A 24452-nucleotide genomic window follows, 5' to 3' on the forward strand; every position below is an offset into this window, starting at 1 on the left:
TGCATTTCTCACAGCAATTACTACGAGCTGATGTAAAGTCGATCTTTCAACGCGTTTAAAGGGAAATAACTTGTTTGTGCATTGGCGATTTCTCAAAGCAGGTACACTAAACATGCTGTGAAACAAAGTTATTTCAGTGTGAATACTTGGTTTACACTGTATGATCCTTGAGCATATTTGCGTAAATAGATCCATAATGGGTTTACAGTATGTACATACATTTATATCTATACAGTGCTTGTCCGGAGGTCCAGTGGAAACTCTAAATTTGAATAGGGCCGGGAAATAATTATGTTTAAGTTTGACTGGATTTTTTTTTTAAATCAAATTAGTATCCAAAACATTGAAAAAGTAATAAATACGTTGGTTTTATGAGGGAAATAGAGAATTGCTTATGCGGTCTGTCGGGTGTTTCGTGCCATGAAGATGATAATAAAAAAAGATTGACACAAGTATGCTAGCATGTAAAGTGAGTGTAGTGTCGTGTAACAAAGACGAGGCTATCTCGTATGCAGTGTCAATCTAGTAATTACAGGCAAAATAAATAGCCAATTACGTGTTTTTTGCCACATGGGAACAGGATATTGTTCAAAATATTGCCCCAACGTTTAACGATATATACGTGTATAGAGTAGACATGCTCGGTGGGTAAGTCCGGCAGACATGGTAGACGACAACAAATTTTATTGCCTCTGAAGTGAACAGACCTGGATCACCTGGATTCCTACGACAACAGACAGATCAGATGTCCACATTTGTCCCCGTGTCAATCATTCAATAAATTTTAACACCCCCACACCAAACAAAACCAAACAAAATATATAAATAACCAATAAAAACAACGAATACAAGCAAGAAATGCCGGTATTGATGGCGCAACGTCACTCATATGGAGATTTTCCCCCCCCCCCCCCACACACACACACACCTCCAACAGTTTCCCTCCAGCCTAGATACTGGTAGTTTGACGTGAGTGACATCAGCGGTCCGATGTCAATGTTCCTTTCGCGGATATTAAATGTTGAAGTCTCAATTTGACAGATATTCAGTCGTCTGATTCCAGACAACTCTGCCTCGCGTGCAGTGAGGTCGACTGAACTGTGCAATCTCCTGACGTTTCCCAGCGGATTGGGAGGAGAGAGAAGAGGAGATCGAGTCGACTCGATTCAGAAGGTGGACGTTTAAGACAGAACGAAGAGGGACTTTGTATCACTCTAGTACTTTGTCCCTTTGATCAACTATGCTTACGTAACTCATCTTCTTTTCTTCTCCTCTATACTGGTAAAACGGGCAGACGTAAACCGGCATAAGAGTTCGAAGTATCTTGCAATAATATACGCTCAAAATGTTTGCGAGCTACAGACGGCAAGGCGAGACTCTCTGCAGTATTGTCGTCCTGTTCCTCGTCGAGACGAGTCTATTTGAGGTGACCCTGACAGAAGGTCACGCACTCGGTCGTCTTCGAGATTGGCCATCGAAAATCCGAGGTCGCGAACGACGAGCGGACGACGCCAACATTACGTCGTCGTCTGCCACTGCAACGGAGGCTGCAGTAACGTACGGGGACGGAACTACGGCAAACCTGCGAGATATCTTCCTTGGAAGATGCTTTGAATATCGATGCAAGTACTGCGACGAAGACAATCAAAAGTAAGGACGATAATAATACGATTTTTTAAAACTTTAGTCATCCTCTGGTCTTTGTTCATGTGAATGTTAGTTGTGGTTTTTTTTTACTCATCATAAGTGTTGTTTCATATGCTGTAAACTGATATCCGGACTCACTGAAAACTAGCCCTGAGGTTGAAAGCATTTTTTTCTTAAATCGTATTGAAATAGATAAATAATGATAAAAAACATGATTGCGTATAAAGCCCTACCGCTAAACGAAACGGTCAAATGGAAATCAGCGGTCGTGAGAGAACAAGAACGAGATGGTGGCATGTATAAGTATACGGGGAGAGAAAGAATCTTATTATTATGCAGCATTCAAACAAGGCAAAGTGATGAATATACAATGTACATACAAAATATAATCATATTTCCCTAACTTTGAAATCGATGGAGAGTTTTCGTGATCTGAAGATCAAGGGTAGAGGTATAGGTGTTACACTGCACTGATTTCAAGAACAAATTCGCAGGTTCCTTGATGTATTTTGCCCTACTCTGACACAATGAAATCACCATCTCTTTTAAGCACAAGTTTGAATTGTTCAAGCAGAAATACTCATATTACTCATCGTCCTCAGTATTTAGACGTCATGACATAGCTGCGACGTCATTGTGCATGACAAATATCATTGTTCGTTTAATTTCTAGCACTTGCCAAGTCTATAACATCTCGACCTGTTCTTGACCTCATCATCCCGACACCAGGATTGTAATCGTTATTGTTTTGATTAGAAATAAGTCAACAACACTAACAATAATCCAAAAGAGATGATTTATACTACCGGAAATGCTCGTCGGAAATGAAGCAACCGCCAACTACATCATGAGACATAACTTTTATTCGTAAGGATGAAGGTCTGTCAGGCACTGCAGTGACCAAATTATGGCTTTGACAGGTGATACTAAACGAAAGTTCAGAAATTGACTATACATATTTTACAAACATGATTATAATTGCATAAGATTTTTTTTAGTCAATAATCATGCTTATATCCATGTATCGTGGATCACAGCTCGAGAGGGGAAAAAAGCCTTTTCAAGAAAGTCCTTGTTCTAAATTGGCAAGAATGTTGTAATACATGTACTACAAGTGCTAAACAAATCAACTTGATATGAAAAAAAATATAACATTTTGAAACATTTAGTTGCCTATTGAGGAAAAAAAACACAAATTATCTAAAGTGATGAAATAAGATAGCGACGCCGTTAATGTTTGTACGATGCAGCCGTGAGGTGAGGTTCACACATAGTTTTGGGGAAATGAAATCAAGTCAATCGTAAAGCTTTATAGCATGTTCGATTGAAAACAGGAGACATTAAAGTATGAATATTAGTAGCAGAAGGAATTATAGTAGGTCTGATAGAAATGGTATCAACAACATGTTTTCAAAGCGGCAAGAATGAAGCAGTTAGAAACGAGGGTATGGATCCCCACAGTTGTCAGAAGAGAGTCGCTCTCCTCAATGTCACATGACTGTCACGTGACTGTGATGCTCGTTGTGAACACCCCTCTCTTCCCTCTCTCCCCTCCCCTCCCCCTACCCCCGTCCATGTCTATATGTACGAACATGAACCCAAGGGCCTTGCTCTGACTGACAAACAAATACTGCAAGTAAGGAGACGGAGAAGGGGCAGGGGAATAAAAAGGTGAAGGATTTATGATAAACTGAACACACATAAACACTCACACGCACACGCACCACATGTTAATTTTCTGGACCCTGTTAAAATCAATAACATCATGAACAATATAAGTTACTAGTATTGGATAAAGGCATCTAAAATTGTCATTTTGATTACTTCTACCAAGACGACGGTTAAAAAAAAAATCCGAAAATTTTGTTGGTGTGGTAACAATAAATTTATCCATGTATCATTAATTTTCAAAACCGAAATGTATAGATCTATTCCAGAGAAAGTATAAAGCAGGAATATAACACATCGAGATAACTTTTATATTGTGATGCAGATGAATGAAAAATAAAATAAATTCTAAAATAGAACAGCAAATACAAATCTAAACAAAGCCACTTTTATGTCATAATAAATGCGCTTTAAAAGAGAAGCTCTGAAATAAGTGTGTGCATATATACAGATATATGCATATACAATGTGTGCGCCCGAGTGTGAGGTTTGTTTGTTGTTGTTTGTTATATTTCAATCATTGTAACACTGAATATTCATCGTTGGAAAAAAGGGCAAAGAAATGCTGAAATTTTCTTTGTGAATTGGAGCTCAAATGTGAATTGATCATAATAATGAACAAAAAATGGGCCCAAGTCTTGAATAACGGTCACAACACAACAGCAGCAGGGCAAGCCCTTATTATATCAGGAATTTCGTGGATCTTGCGTTGTTTTATCCTGTTTATTCATTTGTTTTAGTCGCGCCATACAATTGTATTGCGAAATGAGTTTTTATGTAAACACATATACATCACTTGTTGCAACAACCTTTTTAACTTACAGACTAATTTGGCATGAAGTTGTAGCAGTTTGCTACTGATGGTGGCCATTATTCGCGCCCATTGTCCTCATCATAATAACATTCAGGTGTTACGTGGTTTGGTCATTGGTTGATAGAGCTTTGGACCTAAAATCAAGGGATCTTTGATTCTAATCCTACATATATCATAATTTGGTTAGGTGCTTAACTCACTCTGACATTGTATGATAGCTTACTGGAAACGATAAGGTCATAATATGGCGTCTGCGGAGGGGGGGGGGGGGGCATTTCACGAAGCGTTTCGTCAGATTTTTTTTTTTCGACAAACAGTTACAAGCTATTGAAACCCTCGCATCTGATTAGCTGAGAGGAAATTTGTCCGAACAAATTTGTCGGACAAAATCCTTCATTAAATGCCCCCAACGGCCTGAAGTGCAGGGAATCGACGCAAAGGCTATTCATCTAAAGATAATATATGACCGTTTCTTCTACGTCTACGTATCATCGTTATACTCATTACGAGAAGCACTGACATCTCATGTATCTATTTTTGCCCCATCTCTTGCAGGCCTATTGACTGTTTGGTATTATGGCAAGCTTTCAATTTAAGTTTTGCTTACCGTAATGAGTGCTCCACGTCGCCGGAAGATTTCGAGGCGTATGTCAACTTGACCTTTACCCCTCTGCCTCCGCATAAGGTATGGCGAATCTTTCGATTCGACACCCACCAAATCGTTAGTCAACTCTTATATATATATATATATATATATATATATATATATATATATATATATATATAGATATATAGATATATAAACATGTTGGGAATTCACGTATTGGCTCCAATATAACGAAGAATCAAGAAATAAACTAGTAATGCATTATTTCGGCAATAAAGAATGAGTTTATTGTACTCAAATTTTCGATGGCCTCCACCTTCTTCAGGAGTCTCTCCGTCGAGACTCCTGAAGAAGGTGGAGGCCACCGAAAATTTGGCGAAATAATGGCGAAATAATTCATTACTAGTTTATTTCTTCATTCTTCGTTATATGATTATATATATATATATATATATATATATATATATATATATGTATACATATATATATACATATATATATAGAGAGAGAGAGAGAGATACACACACAGAGAGAGAGAGAGAGAGAGAGAGAGAGAGAGAGAGAGAGAGAGAGAGGCGTACCTGTGTTTTGGTGCCTTGTCTGCTACCGGCGGTTTCACGCTGTCGCGATCCTCAGGCAGAATGTATCAAACTCTACAAAGGGGATCACTTGTCTCAAGCCTTTGGCTTTCTTTGTGAACTCCCCGACACACTTTGCACTGTATATATATTTCTATTTTTATGATTATCAATAAAGTGAAATTGAACTCTATCTTTGCTGCCATTACAAGAATCACTCTTAGTTAGCTACTTCTTTTTTTTTTAAATCAGTTTTATTATTCATTGTTGTTATCATTATTATATCTGTTTATGTCATCATCATCATCATCCTTGTTATAATCTGGTACGGCTTTCATCACTAGGAATCACCTGCATGTTAATTATCATAATACGTGTTGATATTCATCACTTTTTACACGGCTTTCATAAGCTTTCATCGATTGTGTAAACTATCGTAGCATCCATCCATCATTATCATTACCATATAGCTGCTAACATGTATAAGGCGACTATCGAATTTCGAAATAATATCCCTCTACATGTACATGTATATTGCGCAGAAGATCGACTCAGATTCTAAACTATTCAACAAGAGACATTTTCTGGTAAACATTCTTGTTGAATCCGTGAGGTACCGTCTTTTTTCCCCTACATGCAGTCAAGAAATAGAGCGGTGAAGAACATATTTAACATAATAACAATAAATCATTATTTTATGATTTTCTCCCGACCTATATTGCGATAGTCTAATTTGTTGGACGAGTGAATGGCTCAATGATTATTATCTGTGCCATAACTTTGTTATCTATAGTTTGTACTTCCTCTGTACTTTGAAATAAGTATTGTTTACAATATTCCTTTATATTATGTTATTAGTATCATAGTAATGCTCTATATAATTATAATACTTCGATTAATTTTGTGTATTATATTATGTTATCAGTATATCGGTGTTTGTTTGTTTGGGTTTTATTTTTGAATGATCAACGTCTTACGAGCTCTGCTAACATCACTATATTTATTTCTATCACCATTGCAATGTGTGTTTATTGTTTTCTCATTATAATATACAATTCCTACACAATATATTTTGATTACGTTTGGCTTGTGGCCCTACTTCCTTCCAGTTAATAAACAATATGAATTTAGAAATATATACATTCTTTTGTATTTGTAGAGGGAGACAAAGTGAAGAAACTCTCATCTGAACCTTCACCCTTCTGAATAATATCTTTCTTTCATTCATTTCATATGCCTTGTCCTCCTTGGACCACTTATGTAACAATGTCGGAATTTCGGAGCTCAAGTGGGTATTTGTTCCATGTTCATCGTGTCACTGCCGGCAACCAGGGACAGCCTGGTGGTAGTATCGCTGCCGGAAAGCAGTAGATGACAGGTTCGAGTCCCACTGATTCCTTTTTCCCGACACATTTGTTAATTTACAGATCAGCAGTTGCGATCTTAACAAATTTAATTTGCAGAGGGAGACAAAGTGAAGAAACTCGCATCTGAATATATACATTGTATAATGCACGGTATACTTTTCGGTTTTTGGAAACAGAGAATTAAGAACTATTTTTCATTGAAAAAAAAAACATGAAAACGCGGGTACATTTCTGAATTGCAGACACTCTTCTACTCGGGAATGTACAGCATTGCCAATACTATGAGCTCACTCTCCGATGATCATGTCAACATTGAACGGACCTTACTGGGCCGACTGGTTGACGCGATGATTTTCTGCAGTCAGCCCCACGCTCCCGGTATCAATTACGACAGGTGCCCCGTGTTCGACAGTTGTACTCACCAGACTCGAGCTTCATTCTGGGCGAAATCGTCACAGCGGGTATGACTTGACCGTATCATTCACTTCATTCGTGCGTTTCTTTGTTTGTTGTTTAATGTTCCTTGGTAAAATACCACAAACAAACAAAAAAGAGAGAAAAGATTATTAGTGTGGTGTTGCATTAGTCACAGGTCAATGAACTTCCAAAGTATAATACATGTATCTTTGGCCAGCAGCATAAACACGATTAGTCATCTTGCACGTAATTATTATAAGTATTGGCTAAATTCATCTTATGCGACTCCATTCAACGCAATCATTTCCTGAAGGAAACTAGGTGCGGATGATTACGAGGAAATTACATTTGGATTGACCCGGTTCCCAATAGATGACATTGCTATAGCGTATAGACCTATTATAGGCCTATATGCATTTTTAAAGAATATCAGAAATCGCAACACTAGAAATATCTAACAAGAGTGCACATACACAAATAATTCTGTATATTCATCGAAATTCATCGAAGTCTGAAGAAGGACTGTTGTCTTTGGTTCACTTGCAAGAATGGCAGTTTTACACACTGAATTTTCCGGGACTGACTTTTAATGCATGAAAATCATTCTATCTGTTGCTGTTTTTATCGCACTTAGAAAAGAAATACATGAAAATTAGTACTCCAACGCTAACGATTCAGTTGTTATCATGGCAGTAAGAATTTACCCCAGTAAATCTGAAGACAGAGTTCTGTTTGATGTTAACATTAATGGGAGAAGCATTACAGACACATTAAGTAAAACGACTATTTCCTCGTGTTAAAAAATCAGCTTAAGGCACTACTTTGGGATTTCGCTCAGGATATTTTTAATAAAAATAATGAAAACAACGTGAATCGAGAAGATTACTAGAAGGTTTAAGGGCTATAACATACACGTATACTCTTCTGACGAAACAAAACGATGAGTGCGAGTATGCAGCGGAGTTCTCACAACGTCTAGCTGATTCTATTGTGTAGTAAAAAAAAAAAAAAAAACAGCTCTAGCCGAGGGGAAAGTCAAATGAACAGACGACAGTTCATTCACCAGAAGTGACGATCTTGACAGATGGGGGATGTAACAGCCGGTCGTTGTTCCTCCGAAGGACGTCTTTCCCGTCTTTGAGAACATTAAGTATTTTGCAGTGCCTGAACTTTAAGGTCATTTCTACACCATGTTCAAAATGGCTTTAATATCTAGAGGAAAATGAAACAAAGAAAATGGTTAAAAAATAATGGAACTTTGAAAATATTACAATAATTTTCTTTGAAACAAGAGATAAAAAGTTAGAGTCACATGTCATGCAAATTATGCATAAGGTCGAGGTAACGATTTTGAACCGCGGCTTCACATCTCTGCCATTGATACACCCACATTTTAAGTGAATGTCCTTTTTCTTTCGTTAAAGAAACACGACAAATGTGAATAGATGAATAAATGAATAAATTGACTTTGTGTGTGTGGGTGTGTGTGTTATTCTGCGCTTCAATATTTAGTTGCGTTGCAAAATCAAAGTAATGTAAATGTGTAAGGGTATATAAAGGGGCTTTAAAAAATAGAAATATAAATTATAGACTGAATGAGAAATTTCCGAGTTGATATCATTACCTCAATCATTTTGAATGGTTCATGCAAATATCGAGTATACTAAATCTCACAAGCTTTCTTATTTCATGTATGATTTTGAAGAAACTTCTGCCGTTCATTTCATCGTTTCGTTTGTTTGTTTGTTTGTTTGTTTTTTTGTAATGATTTTATAAGTCAACCTGGATGTAATCGAGAATTGCACTTTAAGTATAGGCCTATATACTGTAGTCTGCGTTAACGAGTTCAAGTAGTTAACATACTGACTACAACATAATCTGGAAACGATACAAATTCACATAATCGTTGAAATGCGATTTCCTCACACAAGAGGTCCGACCTTTGACACATGAAACCTCTTCAGATGACTTTAGGAAGACCAAAAGGATAGAAAGTATAGAAAAAAAAATGACCAGAAATAAGATTGTGGGGAAAATACCTATAGAAAAAGAAAGGAAAAGAAAGGAGGACGAGAAAGAGAAGGCGAAAAGGAAGACAAAATCGTCGAAGATCGGAATTGACGACGAGAATAATACAGATGGTGAGAAAAAAAAAGGAGGCCAAGGGCAAAAGGATGATGCGGAAAAGGTTAGAACAAAAATCCAAGGAATGGGGCTAAGACATTAAACGAGCCTCTAATAAGAACCAGCCTGAGAGAATGAACTTTCCTGACTGCAACGGATAGATCGAGGTGAAAAGGGGCGTCGTCGGATCACGTGACGACCAATGAACACACATGTATAGGATAATTCATTGGCGCTGCAATGGTGGTGCTTTTGAAATGATACTGTCTCTACTCGTGTCAATATCATGAATGATGTTTTCAGGAAAACCATCCCATTTACACTTACTTTACCTGATCTTCATTAACGTTCTTAAGCTGACGTTCCGCTCGACGTATGCCTACTGCACTGAGGCTGATATTTTAGAAATTCAAACACTGAACGGTTTGACGTTTTCAGGGATACTAGATGAATATTAAAGTGCGGTATCTTCACCTGGGTATGTAGTTCTAAATATTTTTCTAGACAATTCAAGTTACTCCTTCCGCTGAACAGTTAATTCTGCTGTTATATGTTTTCATGTCGAGCTTTTTCGTCTTCCTCATATAATATATCTGCTTTTAGATTGAAATTTGTTTATTTCTTTGTTTGCTCTTCTGCTACCATGGTTACAGTTTGCCGGCGAATCCAGCGGTGACGTCATAGTGGTACTAGATGGGAGTCGAATCGACGGCGCGTACAGGGAAACTAGGTAAGTGCAATAAAGACGTAACTTACAGCTCTGCTGAAAGACAGACTTGTAAAAAGAGTGGTGAAAAATGATTTCACTTTGAACACGTATAATACATAATTACAAACAATTGTCGTCGGTATAAAAAGTAAGTTAGCTTTTGGTAAGTTTATTCCCCGTGTTAATTCTGAAAGCGTTTCCCCATGTTTCATTCAGGCTTGTCATTTTCCTTTGATTATTGTAATGGTTACAGGCGTTCCATAAGGTTGACCCTCTTATGGTCTGGGAAGCTCCATATAGGCGTGTTGCCTGCCTCTCCTGTGACAGGCAAAAGTTTGCCATTTGTATGAAGAAAGTACTTCTATTGCGTCAATCTATATCAATCGTTTTTAAAATCTTTCTTTCATTTTTCATCATCTTCTCTCTCAAGACTCGCACACCAATTAAAGTTTAATCAAACTCTCAATCAATCTAAAAAACACAGACGACATTTTTTTTTTTTAAACCGGAGTAAGTAAAAGTGTTACTACAAGTATGATCAGTCTTATAAAACACAGAAAATAAGTAATTATTTTCCTTACCTGAGTAAGAAAAAGTGTTATTTAAACAAGAATTTTAAGAAAACAATATTACACATTTTTATTGTCTTTGTGAGATATATCCTGAGAGTATGTAGCTATCATGACGTGTGAAGCATGTAAACAGATCATTGTTGATTTCATCGAAAAATAATACACATGACTCTGAGTTACACTGAATTAAAGGACAAGTAGGTTATTCTATCTCACTGCGTGTTCTCACCGTTAAAGAGTCTATTGAAAAACATCCGGGTGACTGAATGCTCGTAGAGTGCACACTATACTCGCCAAACTATGCCTGTTACCTGATAGGTCTTGAGCACTGTTGTAAAAAGATTTTCCGGGTTATCCGGGTGCCACCAGAAAATCGTGTTTTTTGTGTGTTTTTTTTTTTGAACGATCCTTGTGATTGTGTGGGTGTGTGAGGAGGGGGGGGGGGGAGAACTTATTTTTGTTTGTATCGAATTAATGCCATACAAATTCAAAATCCTACATTCACAATGACTGCAGCGGATATACATGCCGTTATCATGTTTTTATTCACTATGGAAATCTATCATACTTTATACGACATCCTTGTTATTTCCTGCGTTGATGCTATTTTAATTCACTCATATATTCTTATCCCATTTATAATTACAAAAAAAAAAAGCATGAAGCATTCAAGTATAGACCCAAAATCATATGTGATTTACATCACTGATAGTCGTTTGCTACCTTCGTGGTTATATTGCCGAAGTTGATTCTTAATTCCGATGCAAATTATATATTCATATGAAGACAGTATCATTATTACCATTATTATTGTTATTATCATTGTTATCATTATCATTATTACTATTACTATTATTATCTCTAATACTACTAGTAGTAGTACTAATACTGCAACAGAATTTCATATATTGTGATAACATGAAAATTTGAGCACTAATTGATTGAAAATAGATTATGGTTCATCTCATCACTTCTTTGCCAGTTCCTCCTCTCCGATCTCTGCGGCTTTTCAGCTTTGCCCGTTTACACCTATTTCCTCTTTACCTCACTTTGCTGTACTTTGACGTGTCTCTAGAAATAGGCGTTTTTGTTTTGTTTTTAGTTTTCTGTCTTGCAGTACTGAATTACTTTCAGGCAGTTGTCTTAATCATTTGATAATCATAATAAGGACTTGATGCTTGGCAGTGCTTGGTATACATTTACTTTTATGTGTGTGTGTTTTACTATTCAGCTTTTTCCGCTCCAAAGAAGTGCAGAACTTGGATCCGTCAAAAGTATCCTCACTAACGGCATACGTTGTTCATAACTTGGATGGCACGATCACGTGAGTTGGCTGAAAGACAGGATCGAATCTTATTAGTCATCAGCGTCTCTTTCACAAATCGAGTACAGAACTTTACTTAACTTTGAGCAGAGTGCGCCTCTAAAGCTTAACCAAGACTATTGCAAGTCTTAGGCCTAATGTTTTTAGAAGAAAATTTTGATCTCAGGAGCAGGTCTTTTAAGTCAATTCAATTTGAATTTAATTAAAAAAAACATTACATTTTGCAACAGAACAAAACTTCGCAAACTATACAGATCGAGGCGAGATGACTAGAATTCACTTATTCAATTTGCACAATATCAATCTTTTGACATACGTAGTTATGCTTACCATATGAAATTAAAGAGAATTCAAAACATATTCATCGAAAATTATAAGGACCCTTCACAGCCAGCGCTCTTAATAGGTCCTTAATAGGAGATCCAAATAAATGGATTAAGAAAAATACAAGTAGATAATGGATAAAGAAAAAGACAACAACTGAAGAAAACAAAATAATTCAGGACAGGACATTAGACAATAATTATTACAGCATGTGGCATAGACACTGACAGGACAATAGACACTACAGTTTAGACAATCATGAGAAAGAGACAGAGGACAACAAATTAAGACAAAGCTCACATTATACACTGCAAAAAGTCCGGTGTTAAATAGTGAACACCGAGCTGGTGTTAAATTTTCGGTGCTCATTTATGGTGTTAAATTAACACCTCCGGGTGCCATTTCCAAATTTTAAACTGTTTTTTTGAAGAGTTTCTTAGTAACTGCACTTCTTGTTGATTTTTAATTTAAACAAGACGATCAAGAATTTTACATTAAAATACTAGATTTTTGAAAAAATGTGAAAATAAATTTACACCAAAGTAACACCAGCTGGTGTGGTCTCTTATTGAAGCTGAACGGGTGTTAAACCATTGATATTAACACCAACAAATATCAAATCAACACCATGTGGTGTCATTTTTTAATTAACACCAGTACAGTGTCAAAATAACACCAGGTACAGTGTCAAATTAACACCACGAAGTGTCAGGTGAACACTTTTCAACACCATCACAGTGCATTTTTAACACCTGTGGGTGTGGTCCTTTATTGAAGTTTGATCGGTGTTAGATTTAACACCCGTAGTGTTAAATCTAACACCGATGTCTTTACAGTGTAGAGAGAGAGAGAGAGAGAGTTAAGTAAGAAAATAAGGAGAGGGATCAGAATTCTAAGTTGAATTAATATGGTACTGACCCTTGATTCTTCACTGGGAATATTCAGAGCCTCGTATGTGTAAGTGTAAATGTGCAAATCTAGTAAGGTAACCTCAACATAGGAGTAATAATAAGGGCCTATACTGTTATTGTTTTATTCAAACAGACTTGACAGAGTCTGATAAATGATTTTACTGGGGATGTCTTCGAAGTAATTACCATAGCATAGTATTTTTATGAGAGAAGAGAAGATTGCAACTTGAGAAGAAAAACCAAGACGCACACCCACATAAAGTGAACGCACGTGTGTTGTGTTCTTGTATACTAATCATGAGGGTATACAATCATTATCACATAGAATATACACACAATATTATATACACACAATATTATATAATACGTATAGGCCTATATATGCATTATGTATGCAACTATACGTATTTATTACATGACCGTAATTCACGGACTTGTTTGTTGCGACTCATTTTTTTTTTTGTATGTTTGCTTGTGGTTTTTTTTTTCTTATTTGCAGAACTTGGCAAGAAAATGAGTATGCATTTTTGTCATTGTCGGAAGAAAACTGATCCAGCGGACTTGCCGAGATTGACGAGTGCTTTATCCCATGATATTCAAGTTGTATGTGAACAGTGTTTATCTTTTTTTTCCACACCATCATTGTTATGGCATAGATATTTTTCGTTTTGACATTCGTTTGTCTCGGTCTTCTCTTTAATGATTTATCGCAGTGAGAGCTGCGTAAATGGATCTCTACTGGACCTGAAGCAACATATAGAGGAGAAAGGAATACAATTCCACTGCATCGACAATCCGAGGTATGTCACTCACTTCCTTTATATTTCTCTACTCTTGATTTCGGCTCTTATATAGGCAGTAATATGAAAGACGCAAAGGAATGTGAGCTCATATTCTGCAGAATTCATAGAAAATACCTTTTTTCCGAAATGGTAACGGCAGAAAATTTCTTCAGCAAAAGCACCGTCATAAAAAAACATCTTTCCTTATCATGTATTCTATCTCTCTCTTTTTTAAAGCGAAGTGATCTGTACAGAATCAAGTCCGGAACATTAGCCCATCCTTTTTTTAACTTAAACTGTCATCTCTCGTTCTAATCTAGACATCTATCATCTATTTGATATAGGGTTTAAATATGAATGTTTAATGGTCTATAGTATGCAAACAGTTAACATTTCTGAAATGCTGTGAATATAGGTGAAATTCATACGATCTTGATCTACACAAACCTATTACAATATCCTTCGAGTAATCTAGTGTTTTGATAATGAATACCGCCATTGCTCTTCATGTATATACGTCTTTTGTGATTTTGATTGAAAGTTTGTTTTTTTTTTCAAGTACGAAATTATTGATGCTCTCTGTAAATGCAATGAGCGGTGTGACATGTCCTCGTAATCCAAACAGTTCTCTTGACTGCTATACCGCTGTAGATTTTTCCATACCAGCAGATTTATTCATTTAAGTAATACCTTGTCGAGACTGACCCGTTCAGTGATTTAGATGTAGACCTATATACGTGTATGTACGTTACTCTTATGCCCAGGGTCCTGTGTGATTGTTTTTACGAGTCCTCCAAGTGACTTGCAAAGATGAATTAAACTTTTGACCTTTGACCTCTGTGCTCATTTCGTCATTATTGATGCCTTGAGCCAGGATTACTGCACACACATTGTAGCATTACAATATCAAAACTGCCAGCACTTTATACGAGTATATAAACAGATTGTATGACATACAGCAATGGACCATGAGGGTCACAACATTTTTGTCATGCGATTACCAATGTACTCCGAAGCAACAATGCAGGGATTGATGAAGATTCGGCAAGAAAGCGTATTATATAGCCATTCAAAATGTTAACATTGACCTCAAACAGGCTTATCCAATGGAAGTAATAATAATATTGTCCAGATTAGTTTATATCTTTTCTATCAAATTGCGTTCCCACTGACCTTTCTTGCGACGACTACATAAAAATAATTTTTACCGAAATTTGAGTGGCGATTAACCTGACCTTTACTTTTCACCCCATCACATAATTGTGCACATAATATTATTATACTTCTTTCCTCCCTTGTACAATTCCATCGTACAGAAATGCATAAAGTTTTTCAGCTTTTGAACCTTGAACTTTTGTCTCGACGGTCCTTTTTCTCATTTCTTTTTAACGTAGCTATTGCATATATCAGCGCGTCTTAACACCTCGTAGTGTATTAGACACTTTAGTCAAATAACGATATTTCCCCCATTTATTTTGAATTTCTGTTTAAAATAGCGAGATCCTATAGGCAGAGGTTGATATGGACAATAAAATGCATACAATCCCAGAACGATACCTCCGTTAACTTTTGATGATGTATAATGATCTGAATACAGACTTTTTCACTCAACAGCGTGTCACTAGGAAAAAAAGTTTTTTGGTTTTTTTTTTTTTTTACGTAAAGAATTGTTCGATTTGAAATCAATGCATGTCACCAGTCACACAATTATCACACGATAACATGCATATACATAAAGTAAATTTTACTTCCTGGAATAAATACGATATGTCACAACGCATCAATTTGAAGAACACCTGTCCAAAAAAAAGAAAGAAAAAAGAATCATGTCTCTCCTGCTCAGTATATTTCAGTACACAACAATATCAGAGCTCATACTTCTTCGATCTGTCTTTTTATTATTTCTGATCCAATATTGCTTTACTTTATCTCTCTCCCTATCTATCTCTTTTTCTCCAGTATCACGCGGTATATCCAGTGCAGCTCTGACCCGGGTCACTCTACCTGTACCTCCTGCCCGGGGTCAGGGGGCGTAGTGATCACAGTGACGTGGACCATTTTGTTCATCACGTGTCTATTCCAGAAGATTCTAATAGCTTGAGGGCTCGTCTTTGACAGTTTGTTTCATGAACAATCTTTCAACAGAGGCTCTAAGTAGTGCTTGAAGGACAAGTTCGCATTAATAGATACGTGATTGAGAGAATGCAGTATCATTAGTAGAACACGTTAGTGAAAGTTTGTGGAAAAGTATATGAATTTTTGCAGTGTAATCGGGGCAACCATCGCTTGACGAGAAGACTATACTACAGCTTGTGATGCATGCCACATGCGTGGAACGATATAAACAAATTGATGAAGAAAATTCAACATAATCAATTTCACTTTTCTCGCATAATAAAAGGGCTCTCGATTCGCCACTCTCGGAAGTCGGGGGAATAATATTACTCTTTCGTGTACAGACCTCACTATAAGTTAAGGGAATGTGTACTTTTCTTCAAAAATTGAAATTTTGTGGAACTCTCTTATTTTCCTCATATCGTTTTACGTATGTGACATCACAGACTGTTATAGTCTTCTCATCAAGCAGTGACTGAACTGAAACTTTAAACATTCAAAACTTATGAACGGATTGTCCTATTTTCTTCAAACTTTCACTGAAGTGTTCTATTACTGTTGCTGCATTCACTCAATTCACATCTATATTAATGTGAATTTGTCATTCAAGTCTTTGTGCGCCACGTTCATACGCCCGACTCAGTCGACGGCTTGCCAGCTTCGAGTACATGCATTGAATAATTTTTACTGAACCGTACATCTCACCCCAAACCGATTTGTTTTGAATACTGGCCATTTGCAAGGAAAATAGCTAGAGCTTTGGCACAACATTTAGGCTTACATCGCAACAAAGTTTCCAAGACTCTTTACAATTTTTACTGTTCTGCATTTCTATCCAAAACGCTATTGTAAGAAGTTACATGGCTTTGAAAAACAGTATTTCCCCCCTAAATAATTCCCTGCTTTGCGGTCTCAGAATAATGTGGCACATAAATAGCGGTTTTACACAGTGGCACGCAAAGAGTTAAGATGCAGGGTTGCTGCATATCTATGGTTCTATCATTTCATAGGCCAAAATGACAAAACAAAAAGAAATAAGTTCAGAGGGATGGGTTTCTTTCTCTCTCTTTCAATAAGAAAGCATGAACGTGTTTCAGAAAAGAAATTACAAATTATAGAAATTAATGATGGGAGGATGAATATTGAAAGATTTTCGTATCGTCATCGTGGTATGATCAATGGACTATTTTGAAGCCTGCTATAATAACAACTTCCAACGCAAACACACATCCACTCTTATGTATATAATACTTTGGTTGGGTATTATTTGAAAAAAAAATGTTTTGGTATAAATCATTAATTCACATAAGTTGCGATGCCACGTGATAATCCCATCAGCAGCCCTTTAGTACGGATGCTGAGATTCCAACTGTGGCGTATATTAATAAGAAGGAAACTTTCGGTCTGTACATCAATAACTTTGCTTTGAATGTTTGATATAATGATGTGTAATTTGGGTGCCATTTCTTGAAGAGATTGGTAATCATTTCAAGTCGCAATTAACGTAGGTTCCGACTTGGAAACGAATGAAATACAATTCATTCTAACGTGATGAAAGTTGGAGGTTAATCGGCAAGGGCTTTGCTTTAGAGTTAGACTCTATAAAACGAAAAGTGTAGAACACAATGTGCAAACTTGTATGATTGACAAGTGCATGGGTAATTTCAAGGCTAGTAGGTCATTATTGAAGTAAACTATAGTCTCATTCATGTGCACACAGTCAGTTTCATAACCAATTTACCATCACAACCTTATATTTTTGTAGTACAGTTACGTTTACGTCTTGCATTGTGGGACAGTCACGTCATTATTATAGACTAGCAGCACCCGTGGAAATCCACAGGTCTGAGGGGTTTAATTTTTTTTTCTCATAATACGATTTTGCACATTTTTATTGAAGAAATAAAAAGAAAAGTCTTCTCATTCTTTCGTTAATTGTGCTGTCTTCTAAATGACCACCCTTCCCAGAAATTTTATAATACATTTTTGTAGTATATGCCAGGCGATCCGGTCCATTGGTAGGGATCATTCCCGCCACTACTTGCTTTTATTATAGAACTTGAGTTTCGAGGGGTTATTTGCACCCGTTGAAGTCCAACAGTTGTCTTGTTGCCCCTCACCCCTCCCCCCCCCCCTCACGCACACACACATTTCCACCTCCGCAGGGCAAAAAACAAAAACATTCAGGGAAAAATTACCAAAAACGCAAATGAGATTCCCCGAAAGTTCTGCCCACAGGTTGTTCCCGTCGAAACGGGAAGATATTAACACTATGACTTTGATTACCCCCTGCTCTTGCATCCACGCGGGCACCCGCGGGAATCCACGGCTGGTCTCAAGGCCTCGGTTTGTTTTGTGGTTTTTTTTTTTCATGTTTCTTTTCCCCACGTTATGAGAGAAAAATAAGATATATCTTCATAATTTTGCTCCCTTTTTGTTTTTAATCACCAAAACTTGGCTTGATATATCATATTAATATAGAACTACATCTGCTTCAGATTGTACATTATCATAAAAAATATTAGGCCTACAATTATTGCTCCTATTATTGTTATCATTATATCATTATTATCATTATCCTTATCATTATTATTATTATTATTATTATCATCATCATTGTTATTATTTGGGGAGGGGGAGATCATAGTCATCAGGTTTAATAGGCACCCGTGTGAGTAGGTTCTCACGACCTCGTATTTTTTTTTCTTTAATATTTTTCCCATGTTATGGAAGAAAGAAGAATATATACATCACTGCATTCGTCTTCATTTGCTCCCTCTTTTTTTTGTCACCAAAACTTAGTTTGATAGACCATAGAACCACACATTCTATTTCCACTTGCAATTTTAAAAATAGGCGGTCGGCAAAGCGAGGTTTTCCTCTACGTCCGCTCATCTTATGAATATGTATGATTACAGCAGCTCTGCAGTAAACGAATGGACACAGCTGCGCGTGTAATCTGATATGTAAGGGTACGATCGGCAAATATATTTAGCCGCGTCCTAAACAGTCTGCGTACAATGACACCGGACTTGAGAGCAAACGGCGAGCAAACTAAATGACGTACCTGAGCTGCATATAGTATTCTGCAGTTGTGCAAAATACAATTACATAACCAACGTTCGTTGTTTTCATTTGGGGACGCCAATAATGGCGAACTGTACGTAAATGCCCTTGTAGTCCATATCACGCACACACAGACTCGTGTAACCATCGTCAATACATTCAGTACACGTAACAGGCGGAGGCAAAGGTACATCACAGAACTATATACACACAGTGTAGAGTGTGTATAGAGTTCTGCGAGGTACATTGTGTGTGTGCGTGCGCGTCCGCCGGAAGATGTCAGAGATTTCGCTGCACCATCATCTTTAGTATCCCCCAGTGTCTCTGCAAGCTAAAAGATGGAAGATCGAGAAAGCAGGAGGCCAGCGCAGGTTTGGTGAATATTGAAACGCTCGGCTCTTTCGTCACGCACAAAAATGCATTATGCATGTTGCTAATTAATTTTTCTTTTTCGTCCTCGACGTCGACACGGAGGCGGAGAGGGGACGAAACCCGCGCCATTCGATGTAGGATACTCTCCTGCGGCCGACGGCACCGGTCGCAACTGCCCGGAGCCGACGGCTCGGGAGGAGATAGAGAAACCAGCAACGCCGAAATAAAACAGGAAATACATAAGGCCGCGACAACAACAACAACTTCGAGTATTATAGTATAGGATAGTTTAAAATATTGCCCTTTTCCACTCCCATGTGAGATTTGTGATTAGTGGTTTTCTCAGAATCAGTGCCTTATCTTGTGATTCATGTCTATCAAAACAGTCTTTGATCAAAGACTCTTTTCCTATTCTCAAAGGGACGTGAAATTGCCATTTTATAAGACTGACATGCTGCAAATAAAGTGAGTGTTCATGTATAATGTAAACATCTAGTGTTCGTGATACGTTAGCTTTTGCTGAAATGGAAGTTGAAGTCTTCCTTTTTCGTTAAAATCGATAAAATTGAAACAATATAGACGAGAGGAGCTGAATTTCGATGGTTGATTATGTTAGCATTTCGTCGGTATAATGTTATTGTTCTTGTGTTTAGATGATTGTAAATACTTCATTATCCTGATGAAGAGAAAATGACGGAAACGTTTCACAGATCACGGAACCTGTTAAAAAGTCTGTATTTTCTGTAAATATATGAACTTGCAAAATTAGAGGTTTTTAACTTTCTACAAATACAATGCTTTAACAATGGTGTGTTTAATGATATCACAAGCCATCGAAAGCTATGTTGCCGGCTGAAAGCAATAACAAATTTACTTCTTGTATATTATAGAAAGAAAGGCCACGCGAAAGTAACAAGATTAAATGCCCTGTTACTGGGAATTTGAAAACAATGATGACATTGTTTCCATTCGTGTTGCGTCGTTGGTTGTCGGCGTGTTTCCTCTCAAAGAGTGTGATTAGTGGGTTAATAGATGTCGGCGTTTAATGAAGTTTGTACAATATAACAATATTGGTTACAGTTTATTTTTCCGAAGGTTCATTTTTTGCAAAGGTTCGTTATTCCGTAGGATCGTCCTGATATAGATTCTCATACTGAAAAGAGAGTTAAACAAACTACTAGTCCTGGTCCTTTCTTAGCGGGGAATGTAATGATGATATAACAATATGAAATAACGCACGATATAATTTTATTAACAGAACACAGAGGAGGGAAGTTTTGAGGAAGATCGGACAATCCGTTGAAAAGTTATGAATTTTTAAAGCGACGGTGCTGCCATCGATGAATAAAAAAACTACCACAATGCATAATAGCATCGCTCCTGGACAATGATATAAGGAAATTAATTATAAAGAGAAGTCCAGAAATTTTCTTTTTTCTGTAAATGAAAAGTACATCCACAGTCCCTCAGGACTTGCTATTAACATATCTTAAGGGTAACGTCATCCCCTGCTATTTTCTTTCTATCCTTCTTCAGGTGTACCGTCAAACTGTCCTAAACCAAGGATCCTACATCCCCAACTAATCTATATCGACATGAAAAAAAAAGAAGAAACAGACAACAAAGATTTTACACGTGTCTATCTGAAAAATTGCACACAACACACAAATGTGATTCCGTTCTAAAACTGGTGAAAGCAAACACACCCATGTGGGGCCCACGTTGGCAAACGTGGGTAAAAGGTGGGCAAGCCGGGTTGGAGTTGGGCAAGGGCTACTCGAGGTTCATCCTTCAAGGGGCCCTTGTGGGCCAGCCAAGGGCATAGATAGGAAAAGCTGATATGGGTTTCACATGGGCTTGCCACTTGGGTTTCACATGGGCACAGACAGGGCCAGCAGTGAGCATGATGGGCTTTTGTATAAAGGGCTAGCCCTGTCTTTTTATGTGAGTGTGTGCGTGTGAGATTGTAAGTGTGCTTGTGTGTTTGTATGTGTGTGTGTGTGTGTGTGTGTGTGTGTGTGTGTGTAGGGCCTATACATTTGGTTCCTACTTTAATCTTTATCATTAATCAAACATGACAATTTGATACCAGTTAATCCCTGTTGGGAGTGTACATCTATCTACACGATATATTTATTATATACATGAATATTCAATTGAGAAATTTGGGTGATCCAATTTTAGTAACGATGTCTTCGCGCATTATTATTATTATTTTTTTGGCAGATATAAAAAAACCGTGACACAGAATCATCAGTTAGGATTAGGAAGTAGGAAATAGGTCGATACATAGGGGTAGGACATTAGGATTAGGTTAGGGTAGGATTATAGTACTTAGGGCATAATCCCCGAGTGTGCTTGTTTACACAAACTCTCGGCGTGTGAGTAACATGCCCAATTTAACCCATTCTTTTCCCCAGATGAGTTGATATGAAAACCATGGGCTCAGCTGGGTCCTACATGGGCCTCACATGGGACCCAAAAGGGGCATACTTATTTTGGGGCAAGCCCATTTACCCTCATTATAGTCAATCACTTATAGTTGACTAAATGAGGGTAAACATATCTGATTATGGTACCCGTATGATGCCCACCAGCGTCCCATCGGGCACGCATACGTGGGGCCATTGCAGCCCCCGCGGCGAAACCATGAATATTGGCCCCATAACTGGGGCCAATGAAGTAGCCCATATTGCCCACATGGGCCCGTTGTTGACAGCCCGCTTTAACTCCCATTTTACCCAAAATGGACCTCACGTGGATGTGTTGGCTGGGCCCACTTGACAGATAATAAAAGACTGAGATATACCGCCAAACATGCGTCAGGCGTATAGGCCCTACATAATTCTCATTTAACTCTCTTTCTTTCTGTTCATCTCTTCCATTCATTCCAATCATTGTCCTTTGAACAAACCAAAGCGTACTAACATAAATCTTTATTTGAAATATGTATATATATATATATATATACGTATATAATATACATATATGTATATACATATTTGTATATATATGTATATAATTTTATACTACGTCTTGATTAATCATCTCAGAACGAGCATAAGATTAAGTTTATAAGAAATCAAGAGTAAGACCTAAACAAACAATAACTTTACCAGTCTAGTAACTTATGATTGCTGACGAAATATGAGTAATGTGTATCGCATGATTAAGAAATCACATACAGGCCTCACCAATTAGGCTCATATCTTGGCGTAGAATCTCGATGGGAGGCACGTCGCATCAACTTCTCTTGAGAACATTTTCCACATCGACTTTCATGACTGATTTTTGCGTGCATGGCCATTAATTAAACAAACGACTAACATTAACACTAAAAGTAATCATGGTAACTGAAATGATCTATGAAATGAATTTGTGAACGTTTCTATTTCTATACTCTTTCCTGATATTTTGATATGATAGAAAAAAAGTCGCGTTTCATTGACGTCTCTTCCCAATAAGACGCTAAGCAAGCGATGGCAAGTGTAGTGGAATTTTCTATAAAATAATAAACTTTACGTCCTTTTGATATCGGTGTTCATGTTTATAAACGCAGTATGGAGAAAACGCGCAATACGCGTACACCACCCACGATATGGCGTGCGTATAATGGCGCGTCAGGAAATGTGTAGTGCGCCTCACCTGCCGCATACGACGCGCACCCACCAATGAGCATGCATATTATGTAGGAGGGTCTATACACAACGCTTGCAAGTAAAGGCTCGTGGACGGACATCGACAATCAATTACAGTAGGCTAACTACATTAACTTGTTCAGTTGTTGTTAAAGGTCTATTTGTTAACGTCAGATTTTCCAGATTGGATGTGCAGCACAATATCCCGCGCAAATTACGACCCACCCACGATTCTACCTGAATCAGTGCATGATTGATTGTATATATAGCCTACTTGCCATAATTTCAGCACCTCTCTGTAAACTGATTCTAATTTTTTACTCTAACTCAACTGGACTCTGGAGACACGGACGGGCGACCCATTCATCGTCGAAAAAACACTGGCGTGTTTTCTACAACTTGATTCACCTGCTGAGCCGTTTTCCTGTGGGGATTTGGTGAGTTTATCATGAAAGATATGAACGTGAAGAGTTTTCCCTAACTAACTTAGGGCCTACATTTCAATTTAAGTTTAAAAGTAAAATGAAGAATAACTGAAGATTCTTCTTCTTCTTCTTCTTCTTCTTCCGGTAAAGTGCTGCCCTCAAATGGTCGAGGATGAACCTTAACCTTTACTGTTTAAACATATAGGAGAGCAGCAAAAAAAAAAAAAAAAAAAAAAAAAAAAAACTGCCTAACAGTTAAACTTTATTGCAATGTTTTTGTAGGCCTGCCTAGCCTAACTAACGTTCAGGGCTAGGCCAGGCTCTCTGTCTTTTTTTATTGTTATTAACAGGGCAATGGCCATGCAAGGGTCTTGACTTCGAAGAAAAAAAAAATCGTAAACTCAGATACGACAGTCGACAGTATAGCCCATACATAGGCCTAAGCAGGCCTAACATACACGCTCCCTATAGTCTAACAATAACTCTACACTGTAGTCTACAGACTAGACGTCTATAATGATAGACTAGTCTACACCAACATAAGTAAGATGATACCTTGGTGGGGTAGGCCTACTGGTTTTCCTAATGTTAGACGTCATCGGTGTATTTTTCTTGAAGCTGCCAGTAATTATACACAAACTTTAAATACACTAACTGTAACAATGTTCGGTAGGCCCTAGGTGTAAAAAGACACATTCATAACATCAATAGATTCCATGTTCATCATTTTCAGATCAAGACAGTGTTCTGTTATTTTGACTGAATATGTGACTCGCTGATGGTCAATGAATCATCGATAGCTTAAAAGGACTGAGAAAATTGTATTTGAAAGCCGAAGGGCTGTGTTGTACCTTATTAAAAAAAAAGCCTCGCTTTTACTTATGACGGCTGGTGTTCATTCTAGATGGTTTTGTTTTTCTTGGTTTTATCTACTACGGGTACGGTCCACAGTAAGTGCAATAGGTCCTAATTACTATATAGAATACATTTTC

At 37.4% G+C, this 24452-nt stretch overlaps 1 protein-coding gene across 1 annotated transcript; it reads left to right on the forward strand.

Annotated features, from left to right (window-relative positions):
- Positions 1-1345: 1345 nt before the first annotated feature.
- Positions 1346-15945, forward strand: LOC139710239 (ADP-ribosyl cyclase/cyclic ADP-ribose hydrolase-like). The gene is made up of 7 exons (XM_071622168.1): positions 1346-1650; positions 4685-4814; positions 6924-7142; positions 9876-9952; positions 11735-11827; positions 13776-13862; positions 15804-15945. Exons 1-7 carry the CDS (start codon positions 1346-1348, stop codon positions 15943-15945), a joined length of 1053 nt encoding a protein of 350 aa, XP_071478269.1.
- Positions 15946-24452: the final 8507 nt, after the last annotated feature.

Source organism: Diadema antillarum, unplaced genomic scaffold, assembly GCF_040938485.1.
Source record: "Diadema antillarum isolate AM-2024a unplaced genomic scaffold, OU_Dant_1.0 seq00001512_RagTag, whole genome shotgun sequence".
NCBI lineage: Eukaryota > Metazoa > Echinodermata > Echinoidea > Diadematoida > Diadematidae > Diadema > Diadema antillarum.

What these genes read in the sequence shown, in the direction of transcription:
- LOC139710239 (XM_071622168.1), top strand. Translation starts at nt 1,346, where the DNA reads ATGTTTGCGAGCTACAGACGGCAAGGCGAGACTCTCTGCAGTATTGTC. An exon ending in CCCCTCTGCCTCCGCATAAG is followed by an intron (nt 4,815 to 6,923) that starts GTATGGCGAATC and finishes TCTGAATTGCAG; the next exon opens with ACACTCTTCTACTCGGGAAT. An exon ending in AACTTGGATGGCACGATCAC is followed by an intron (nt 11,828 to 13,775) that starts GTGAGTTGGCTG and finishes GATTTATCGCAG; the next exon opens with TGAGAGCTGCGTAAATGGAT.